Source organism: Laccaria bicolor, genomic scaffold (assembly GCF_000143565.1).
Source record: "Laccaria bicolor S238N-H82 LACBIscaffold_31 genomic scaffold, whole genome shotgun sequence".
Taxonomy (NCBI): Eukaryota; Fungi; Basidiomycota; class Agaricomycetes; order Agaricales; family Hydnangiaceae; genus Laccaria; species Laccaria bicolor.
This window is the reverse complement of record NW_001889902.1, coordinates 223,847-234,123: the sequence shown is the minus strand read 5'-3', so window position 1 is coordinate 234,123 and position 10,277 is coordinate 223,847. Positions and strand designations below refer to the sequence as shown.

The 10,277-nt window shown below is 48.2% G+C and overlaps 6 protein-coding genes across 6 annotated transcripts; 5 read left to right on the top strand and 1 right to left on the bottom strand.

The window, feature by feature from the left end:
- Positions 1–463: 463 nt before the first annotated feature.
- LACBIDRAFT_306587 (uncharacterized protein) lies at positions 464–1,600 on the bottom strand (the record flags this gene model as incomplete). Its single annotated transcript, XM_001885382.1, has 6 exons — positions 464–478; positions 527–731; positions 791–903; positions 1,099–1,246; positions 1,296–1,359; positions 1,423–1,600. 6 exons carry the CDS (start codon positions 1,598–1,600, stop codon positions 464–466), a joined length of 723 nt encoding a protein of 240 aa, XP_001885417.1.
- Positions 1,601–1,641: 41 nt separating this feature from the next.
- LACBIDRAFT_331072 (uncharacterized protein) lies at positions 1,642–2,621 on the top strand (the record flags this gene model as incomplete). The annotated part of the gene is made up of 8 exons (XM_001885454.1): positions 1,642–1,691; positions 1,755–1,797; positions 1,847–1,917; positions 1,986–2,010; positions 2,151–2,193; positions 2,220–2,239; positions 2,260–2,486; positions 2,537–2,621. 8 exons carry the CDS (start codon positions 1,642–1,644, stop codon positions 2,619–2,621), a joined length of 564 nt encoding a protein of 187 aa, XP_001885489.1.
- Positions 2,622–3,029: 408 nt separating this feature from the next.
- LACBIDRAFT_306585 (uncharacterized protein) lies at positions 3,030–4,551 on the top strand (the record flags this gene model as incomplete). The annotated part of the gene is made up of 6 exons (XM_001885453.1): positions 3,030–3,212; positions 3,266–3,314; positions 3,367–4,059; positions 4,117–4,233; positions 4,287–4,394; positions 4,415–4,551. 5 exons carry the CDS (start codon positions 3,030–3,032, stop codon positions 4,316–4,318), a joined length of 1,074 nt encoding a protein of 357 aa, XP_001885488.1. The 3' UTR covers positions 4,319–4,394; positions 4,415–4,551.
- Positions 4,552–4,637: 86 nt separating this feature from the next.
- On the top strand, positions 4,638–6,031 carry LACBIDRAFT_306584 (uncharacterized protein; the record flags this gene model as incomplete). The annotated part of the gene is made up of 7 exons (XM_001885452.1): positions 4,638–4,814; positions 4,882–4,984; positions 5,051–5,062; positions 5,132–5,237; positions 5,287–5,516; positions 5,583–5,632; positions 5,687–6,031. 7 exons carry the CDS (start codon positions 4,638–4,640, stop codon positions 6,029–6,031), a joined length of 1,023 nt encoding a protein of 340 aa, XP_001885487.1.
- Positions 6,032–6,079: 48 nt separating this feature from the next.
- LACBIDRAFT_306583 (uncharacterized protein) lies at positions 6,080–7,011 on the top strand (the record flags this gene model as incomplete). The annotated part of the gene is made up of 2 exons (XM_001885451.1): positions 6,080–6,666; positions 6,717–7,011. 2 exons carry the CDS (start codon positions 6,080–6,082, stop codon positions 7,009–7,011), a joined length of 882 nt encoding a protein of 293 aa, XP_001885486.1.
- A 906-nt stretch (positions 7,012–7,917) lies between these two features.
- LACBIDRAFT_252949 (uncharacterized protein) lies at positions 7,918–8,718 on the top strand (the record flags this gene model as incomplete). The annotated part of the gene is made up of 4 exons (XM_001885450.1): positions 7,918–8,246; positions 8,293–8,384; positions 8,438–8,493; positions 8,554–8,718. The coding sequence occupies 4 exons, from the start codon at positions 7,918–7,920 to the stop codon at positions 8,716–8,718; spliced, it is 642 nt and encodes a 213-aa protein (XP_001885485.1).
- Between the last annotated feature and the right edge of the window lie 1,559 nt (positions 8,719–10,277).

Here is a 10,277-nt window from a genome sequence, read left to right as displayed (position 1 = left end):
ATAAGATGGACACCAACCCCATGAAAGGTGGCTGGGGTCCCAAGGGTGATGTCCCAAACAAATATTCTGTGCTTGAGACTGGCTGCAGGGAAAGGGACTCTTCTGACCTAAAATACTAAACAGTTCCATGGAGGGCTTCAATCTTTGGGAAAACATTAGATTAATAAATTGAGGTCATATTGATCAAGTCCACTTTGGTTGCCATCTGTTGGAAGGATGTAACACCTAGTGGTCTCATTATCAAATAGATTTGCAGCAAATATGGCTATGCTGTTCTGTCAGTCAACGAAAATTGGGTCCCAGAGGGGCCATAAGTGAAATTCAAACCTGAATGATCTCCAACATCCCTTTGTGTTCTTTACCTTTCCACTTTGCTAGTTCCAGATCTATACTCCACTACAGTATTATACACTAACAGCTTATTTATTGACTCAGCCAGTCTCAAGGTACTTAGTATGTATGTCTATTTCGCTGTCACCTAAGATGATGGTAAGTTTCGAATAACATGATGCAGGAGAGTGTCTACCTCTCCACTCCATATAAGGTCATACTTCTTCACTCGAAATGCCTTGCGTTTATCCGCACCGAATCTAGCCACTCGTCCATCCTCGTACATGTGAAGGTAGAAGATGGAGCGCTTGGACTTGAGGTCGAAGGCCCAAGCTGTCCAGTGGTCGCCTTCTTTCCGACCTCTTGCCTTGGGCCGGCCATCGGAATTGTGGAGGGAGTCACTATGACCAGCATAAGCAGAAACACAGAGAAGAAACTAAAAACTTGAAAATGAACGCACTGTATTAAAACCCGCCAATCATGGACGCCAAAAATTCTATCCACGTTAGCTTTGTTAGCATACATTGCCGTGTAAGCCAACGGAAACGCGAGGTGTCGACGTCTTTTGATTGACTGTAGGATATAGATTCGATGTAGCATGAGCAGGATATGATGGTGTTGATGGTGTTCCTTACATAATTACCTGCAAGCAGCTGCGAACCTTGAGGATCCGTTGGCACCCATTGCGAACTCCTTCTGCAGCGCTGGACGGGATAGCCAAATCGAGTTGCAGAAGCCCAGAGAAGGCTGAGATGATTGGCGACGCACCCGAGTCCAACATGTAAGTGCAAGATCTTGAGTCAAAATGCAATGCCGATTGACAGGAAATTGTTTGCGGATGACGCTACGTGAAATTCGCATACAATGCGAAGTGGATCCCGTCCACAGTTCCCGAGATGTCCGTACATCGCTGTAGCTGCGAATAGCATCAGATGAGAGCGACGAGTAGTGGGGATGATCCATACCTGTCGATCCTGGAGTAACGGTGGGAACATTTTCTAGGAGGTACGGGTGCCCGTAGGGCCTGGGCTTGTGATACCAAAAAGAGTTCTTAGTGAATGAGCGGATTTGGAATGGCAGAACATTCCTTACCGTCGCTCATCGATCCATCACAAGCGTCAGCATGTCGACGTATGCGCATTCGATAGCGTCCTGTACTTTGAATCGGTGACATTTGCGCCACTGCTGGCAGAACGATTAAGATGCAGCAAGAAGGTATCGTGCTTTGATCATGCTGGGAGACGTGTGGCAGACGAAAGCTCAAGGACATCGACAACCCATGGCCATGGATAATCGTCGGTGGATCACCCAATGCTTAGGCAGCAGTACTGTTTCCGGGGAGGAATAAGGATGCTAGAATGGTACGTCAATCTTGTAACGAACAAAATGAGAATGTTAACATGACTTGCATGAATTGTGTTCAGTGTTGAAAAGATGTCTCAGCAATGCCCGGTCATCATAGAAACGGTGCGAAGCACCAGACGATGGGTGCTTCCGTCGTGAACGTCTTAGCCAGGTGATGAACGATGTCGTGAGACAGTTGGTTGACCTTCCCTCAACTTCAACCAAACGTCCAACAATGTCTCGGTGAGTTCCCCCTACCCCAGCCCTACCCCAGCCCTACCCTGCTTTCTGACTTTCGATCTACTATACAGATATACCCCTGATCTTTGCGGAAAAGTACTTGGAAGGAACGGTTCCATGCTGACCATCTTCAAGTTTCAAGGTCATAACCCTAGTAGGACCACCCGCTCTCGCCGCCTCTGGAATCTCAACGTTCACATTTAATTTTGGGTCTTGTTCGACCTTCGAACCCCCAGGCATATCAATTTTTTCGTGATGGAGCTGTGATGACCTTGATAGGTAAGTACTTTACCTCCTCGAATTAGCTCTCGTCATCCCTTTCGCAGTTAGTACTGTGTCAGATAGACGACGATGAGCCGGAACTCCGCTGCCAATTGCCCCTCCGAGTCCAGCAACGAATTTGGCCCATTCTCGATACGCCGTGCTTGTTATATCTCCCAGGAGCAAAGACTTTGGGTAGGGATGGGCTTCAACGTAGTACGAAAGGAGCGTTTCGCATGGAGAGGTTTGTGGTGGGCCTGTGTTTGCCTCGAGTTGGTTCAGGTGGCTTTCGGCGGCATACAAGGCGGATGGTGCGTTGAAACGTAGTCGCAGGTTTCAACACACTGACCCATACCAGCAGCATACCAAACGGACACATCGCTACTACCAACGACAGCGCATCAACTATCAGCCTCAAAACCAATGGCCGACCCAGAACTCCATGAGACGGACTCGGACCCATCCATAACAACCGACTGCACCAACCACTCCTTCGCCAACAACATTGAACTTGCCCCATGTGGTCTCGAATCAACATTTACCACTAGGAAACTGCTGGGGGAGCAATTTGGTGCTTCCTTTAGATGGAAAACGGTTTCTTCAGACTATCCCAGTCCGCCTCACCAGGACGCATCAACATCAACATTCACAGTACCTATGGACGAGGTTTAGATAGGATATGAGATAGTATATAATTATTAATGAGCATTGAGCAATCTGATAATGCAAATCCTCCGACGTGTGAAAGTCAGTATGTTTTCGGACGCATTCCCTGATGGGGCTGTTCCTTTCACGGGAGCGAACCGCGAGAACGTTTCGTCCGCCATTTTGACAGAAGCAGAAGAGGCGCCAGTATGCCATCCACCATGTCCGATACCCACCATGGCCCGTCTTCGCCCGTCCCAGCAGCCACCGACCTCAGTTTCCACCAACAGGAACAAGTGGTACAACACCAAGAACACCCAGAACACCACCCACCTCCTACACGCTCACCAGCGCCCAACTATTTCCTTCTGTTCACCTTTGTCATAAGCGTGGTAAGCACACCCTTTGATCGCGATATTTTTCTTTCATCTAACTATACCCCAAGATAGCTTGGGTCACTTCGCTAACCTCCCAAGCCATAATAACAGCAACAAGTAAGCCCTCTCGCCACTCCCATTGGACTTCCTTTCTTACTCCCGCAAACAGCACCCAACAGCAGCACCCTCGTCGGCGTCCTCTGGCTCGCCTTCGTCCTCCAAACAATCATAATCCTCGAACTCCTCGTCACCCTACCCACCCACTCAACCCACCTCTATGCATTCCAAATATCCATCTTAGCAGCCATGTCAACGGTGCTCGCCTCCATCGGCGTGAACACCAACCTCTTCACGCCTCCCACGCACAAACCAACGCATCAAGCGCTCGCGGCGGGGTGGCTTATCACAGCTATCATCAACATCCTTTGGATCCTCTACTTCACCGCGCCCCCTTCGCAGCTCTCTGGCCATAGTCACAGTCGTCTGGGGACACCACTGCCAATGCCACACGGCACCCTATCGGACCCTATCCCCGTCACCAAAGAACCCTCCTTCTCAGGCTTTGGAAAGACAGGAAACGGGGGTACGGTTGAACAGCAGCAGCAGCGGTTGGAGGGAGAAGATATCGAGTTGGGACAGAACCAGAGCCGGTCGCAGGTTGATCCTGGTGAGGAGAAGAGAAGGTCGCAGGGGGGGTGGAGCACGTATACACCTGGGGACAGGGGGAGTAAGGCGCCTACGAGCGGGGTGGGCGGGAGGAGCGCTGCGGGGAGCGATGGTGGTGGGAATGTGAGTCGACGAAAGAGTGCGAAGGGGGAAAAGGAGCCGACACCTGTTTATCGTGCGGAGGCTATGTTTCCTTGTTCGTTTTTTTTTTTTGCGGGGTGGATGGATGGATGATGACTGACGTTGCCCCCAGATACCGCGAGCCCCAAAGATCCAAACGAACTTTCGTTCGGGAGGGGCGAGATCCTTAATATCATTGACGAGTCCGGGAAATGGTGGGAGGCGGAGATGGATGATGGGCGGAAAGGGAGTAAGTTCTTGCCCCTTTCCCTTTGTTCGTTGACGTGCTCATCTTTTGTCCAGTTGTGCCTTCAAACTACTTACGACTTTTATGATGCGACACGCGTCGATTGCTATGGATGGATCAACGAACTATCTACAATCGCTGTGTGCATACCCAGCATGCAGCAATCATCTCCGACTCCTACGGATCTGCGACTGCTACGCTGTATACTGATGTTACCTGGACTGGTGACGGGATTCCCCTGTAGCTCTTGCTTCATAGAGGGACTAGTCACAGGTCTAGATGATACCCTTCACGAGCCCCGACGTTACTTATGAGATGTACCACCCAGACTCAGACGCGTGTTCGTCGGGCTGGGAAGGGGAAACAGCGCGCCATAGATGTCGACGCTGACCTTACCCTTGCTGAAGATGGAGAAGAGGAGGATATTGATGATGAAGAACAAGAACAAGAACTTCAAAGAGTCCGACAAGGTCGTAGCCGGCGGGAGAGGAGAAGATGAAGATGAAGAAGACGACGAACAGTTCGAAGCGAAGAATGGGGATACGATTAGGGCGAGGTTAGAGTCGAAGCGGCATGTTCAGGGTGTTAGTCCCCTTTTTTTCTTTGTCTTTCCTTTGTATGTTAAATGTTGAGCTGACATTTTACGCCCAGGGGGTCGCTGAGTACGGTATAATCGAATACATCGAAATGCGCCAGTTCATGTGCCACAAGTACCTCACCTTCCATTTCGGTCCCCAGATCAACTTTATCACCGGTTTGTTCTTTTCTTTCATGTCATGCTAAAGAAAAAAAAGACTGATTCCGGCAACTTTTGTTGTAGGGCATAACGGGAGTAAGCACATCGTTGCGTCCGCATATACGCAGCATATACTGACGTATACTTGATCTGGTTTAAATTTAGGTGGCAAAAGCGCAGCTTTATCCGCACTCACCGTCGCTCTAGGCGGCAAAGCCAACTCTACCGGCCGAGGAAGCGGGATCAAGTCCTTCATTCGCGAAGGCCAAAGGTTCTTCCTCTCTCCCTGCCCTCTTTTCCCCACACTAACACTCCTGCAGCGTCTCAGAAGTAACGATCCACCTCAAAAACCAAGGCGAAGAAGCGTACAAGACCACCGAGTACGGCAAGACCATCGTCATCACGAGAAGGTTCACAAAAGAGGGCGGATCGTCCTGGAAGATCAAGAGTAAGGATGGAAAGGTGATTAGTACGAAGAAGGAAGAGCTCGCTGCGATTTGCGATCATATGAATATCCAGGTGGATAATCCGATGAATGTGTTGACGCAGGGTGGGTTTTCCTTTCTTTCTGTGTTTTAAAGAGAGGAGGGAGGCTGATGGAGATCGGGCGATGTAGATTCTGCGAGGCAGTTCTTGAGCGCTAGTCATCCTCAGGATAAATACAAGGTAAGTTATTGACGTGACTGGACCGAATGAGCACTAACAACCAAACCCCCCCAGTTCTTCCTCCGCGGCACCCAACTCTCCCGGCTCTCAGACGAATACGACACCTGCCTCGAAAACATTACACAAACCGCCAAAGTCCTCGCCCAAAACAAAGAAGCACTACTTGACCTCCGGACACGGTTTGCAGAGGCTTCGGCGAGGTACCAAGAAGCTGCCAAGGCTAGGGAGCAGAAGCAGAAGTTGGATGATCTGAAGAAGGAGTTGGCTTGGTCGCATGTTAAGAAGAAGGAGGATGAGATGACGAGTAAGATTGGGGAAGTGGCAAAGGCGAGTAGGAGGTTGCCGAGGATTGAGGAGAGTATTAAGGATGCGCAGGTCGGTTTTTTCTTCTTTCGTTGATTTGAAGAAAGAGGGTGGAAGCTGATTTGTTTTTGTAGAAAGCGTTGGATGTTGCTGAGGAGCAGGGAACTCCGAGAGGAAGTTGGCGCTGCTGAAGAACGCCATCGTGAACTAATGCTGCAAAAGAAAGATCTAGCCGTCGAAGCTGATACCGTCAAAACCTCAGGTGTCCAACTCGAACCACGCCTAACCGAGCTCCAACAAAAGATCACAGAATGCGATAACATGGTATCGCAAGCGCGTAAAAACGAAGCTGACGCCCTGATGCCGTACGGTAAGAACATCAAGGAGGTGGTGAAGAAGATACAGGGGATGAAGTGGTATGGGGACGTACCGATTGGGCCGCTTGGGGTGCATGTGAAGGCTAGGGAGCCGGAGAAGTGGGGGGAGATTTTGAGGGTCCAGTTGGGTGTTTATTTGACTGCTTTTGCTGTTACGGATGCGAGGGATCGGGGGGGGGGGTTAAGAGGGTTTTGGGGGAGTTTGGGAAGTGAGTTTTTTTTGGTTTGTTGCTTTTGGTTTTGGCGCTCTTTTGGGCGGTTGCGTGTTTGCAAGGAGGCACAGCAGGCTTTGATGAGTCTAGGGAGGGGCGGTACGGCTTGGTCTGCTGATGGGTTTAATGTTCGTGTGTTCAGGTGGGTATCTCTCCCTTTTTTCTGTCTTTTTTGTTTTTTTGGGGGGAGAGGGTGTTACGTTCTCTTTGGGGTGTTGTCTTCATGCCGTGTGTATGTGAGGTGTACTTTCTTTCTTTTGGCGTGTTCCTTTCTTTCCTTCTACGTGCTTTGCTTGCAATGTGTACTAATCATGGAGAGAACAGGGAAGGAGGCGTGGCTAGTTCGCCGTTGAATATGAGAGGATTGCAAGGTGCTATGAATCTTTTGTTGACTGGACGGGATACTGTTTCTGAAATTTGGTGGGTCGTTCTGTCCCTTGTGTCAAGTTGGCTTGGGCTGATAGCGGTGTACAAGGCATTAAAATGACCAGAAAGAACAACACTTACGAGAGCTCGCTGGTGTTCAGCAAGACTATGATCGTTTCAAGCAGATGTACTCGGAGAAGAGGAAGGTGATTGATAGGGTTGGGGTGTGTTTCCCTCTCCTTTTTTCCCCCCTTTATCCGGGCGTAGACTGGTAATAGGGTCTCGTAGGGGGAGGAACAGCGCGCGAATGGGGAAGTACGCATTGCCAAATCAAAGTTGCATAGCCTCCCGCAGGAGCCCAACGATGATTTACCAGTTGGCATGGTGGGCTATGAGTTCGTCGTTTCAATGATCTAAACAGGGAAACGTTGGCTGATTCTGAGGTGTCCACGTAGGAAGCGGAAGAAGAGAAGAACTATATCAAAGCCCAGTTTACGGACGTCATGGCTCGAAAGAACGAAGTGGACGAAGTGCAGAAGGACCTGCAGACTACGTTGAATGAGGTCAAGGAGAAGATTGCGAGTTTCCAGCAGAAGAGGAACGATGCTCAGGTGAGGGAGCCTTCCCTGTCTTTCCCGCGGGGGTAGACGTGCTGAACATGACTTGTAGACGAGAACGGAAAACGCGGTCGAGGTGCGGTTGAAGGCCCAGAATAACAAGATTCATTACGAGACAAAGTTGGCAGAGGAAAAAAGAAAAAAGTTGCAGCTATTGAGGAGGTCGCGGCGGTTCTTCAGGAAGAGTTCCAGGTTGGTCTCTTCGGACACACCTTTTGGGTTGATGGACGCTGACTTGGTGTTACTTGGGCATGTAGAACTGGACTGCGAAAGCGGCAGAGTACTGTGAGCGTGTGGAGAATCCTCGTCCGCAGGCGGAGGTTCAGAGGCTTTATGAGTCTGTTCAAGCTGCTCTGAAGGAGCGTGAGAGGAGGTGAGCTTCGTAGGTTCTACCATCGTCGGTTTATCTGATGAGCTTTAATAGACACGGTGCCTCGGTCGAAGAGATGGCTAAAGAAGTCAACAAGACCAGAGAACAACTCGAAACTGCGGACAAGGCGCTCAAGCTGGCACAGCTCAACAAGGTGCTCAAAGCTTCTCTGATCACCCGCCTGGGCAAGTGGCAGGAGTTCCGAAGGCACATCGCGCTGAGGTGTAAACTTGTGTTTGCGTTCCATCTTTCGCAGAGAGGGTATTATGGAAAGGTGTTGTTTAACCATGATGCGCGAACTTTGATGTTGCGGGTACGTCGCCTCCTCTATGGGGAAATCTGGGGTACTGATGGTGCTGGTGAGCGTAGGTACAAACGGATGACCAGACGTTGACGCAAGGATCGAAGGATAAAGATCCGCGCTCGTTGGGGGTGGTGAAAAGTCATTTTCGACGATTTGCTTGTTGTCGCTTTGGGAGTCGATTGGATGTCCTTTGCGGTGTTTGGGTAAGATTTCTTTCAGAGTTCAGAGTTGAAGACGTTGTTGATGTGGTTTGTAGATGAGTTTGACGTGTTCATGGATGCTGTTAATCGTCGTATTAGTATGAAGATGATGGTACGCTGACCTTTCTTCTTTTCCAGTGTTTTGTGGCTAATGTGGTTGGTATTTATGTAGATCGACACCGCGAACTCTTCCGACAAGAAACAGTACATCCTCATCACGCCTCAAGACATGACCAACATCCACCTTGGACCTACTGTGCGTGTGTTAAGGATGTCTGATCCGGAGCGGGGCAACGGGGTGTTGCCGTTTGGGTCGGCTGCAGCTTCATTGCGTTGAATGTGTTCTTGAATTGGTTGCTCGCGTACTACTAGGTGACCACGTAATGCAAAATTTTGAACTCTATAATTCCTATTGTCCTTTAATATTCGTTATGACCATACTTACCTTTACGCTCGTGCTTTGAAGAAATGCAAGAGCTTATTGCAAGGTTTTGTAGTACGTTTTTGTCGAAGCAAGACAAAGGGAACTTGGTATTGTACGGCGGGTGTAAGTATACAAATGGTGGTGCACAATCCTTGGTATGTGTGACGACCAGTGACATGCTGTGACAGAGCATCACAGGCCCAATTTCTTGAGACATTGACCTTGTACTCTCTACAACACCAATTCAATATATTTTTTGCAATGGGTTTGACTGAATTAAGTGAATGAATCCATTGAGAGAGTTTTCCATGTAGCAATTGCATTTATTGCTCCAAAAATGCGAAATCAGTCTGTTTTCCCTGCCAACTCAGGCAGTCTGAAGAGATTGGAATATAACTTTTCAACAACAGCATGTATGAACATGATTTGCAGACGGATTTTACTTAAAATTTAAATTCCAATCGATCTACAGGTCCATAAATTTTATTTGTGGCCCTTATGTCGAGATAGCCCTTAGGAATGGGTACTTTAACATGGTTAAGGGATAGTAATTAAAATTCTGGACCCGTAGGATTTAAGCCACATACTAATCGGTCATTTTGTCTCTGCAAACTAGTGTTGCCGAAGTCCGATTTGGTCCGGTTCCGGTCTGGTTCCACTGGTTTTCCTTCAATTTACCAGACCAGACCGTTTGTGACTGGTTAAACCAAATAGAACCACTTTGTTTACCCATATTTAGACATACATATATGCAAAAGTATTGTTGCATTAGCAATACTAAGATTTTCACTCTGAAAAATTACAAACCTACTTACGGAAGCCTCGAGTGTAATTCGAAGATGACTTTTAACAAACATCTTTGCATTGAAGGTGATATCTTTGTGTTAACTTTTATCTGCATTACTGTCACAAGCAAGTCACAATCAGCTGTGTGTGACATGTAACACATGCTGCAAAATATCTATTTGCATTCTAGAGACTACCTACAGTGTTTTTATACAACTTATAGGTAGTAGACATATTGCTCATATGTTTATAGAAGAATTTGATGGTCCAAAGTGAATCGGACAAGCATAAACTCACTTGGATGTTTGGGTGGTCAAACCATCAGTTTAACTATGGTTTAACCGTTTGTAACCGGTTCCTGACAGTCTGAAAACCGTGGTTTATTTTTCGGTTTGGTTTCTGGTTTGACCGGAACCAAACCGGACTTCGGCAACACTACTGCAAACCTAAGCCCAAATCCTATCCATTGTGAAGCTCTATAGCTCGAGAGGCAACATTGGGCTAATAGGTGTTGCATAGCCACCAGAGTAAAATACACTGTTTATTCTTACACAACTTTATAGAGATCATCTATGCCATTCCAGTGCACTTTTCGTCATGTAAATCGGTGGAGAAATGACTGAGCTACATTGTTTACAAGTTTGAGCCGTCTGGAAAAGCGGTGGCCAAAACAAGCACATTCCGAT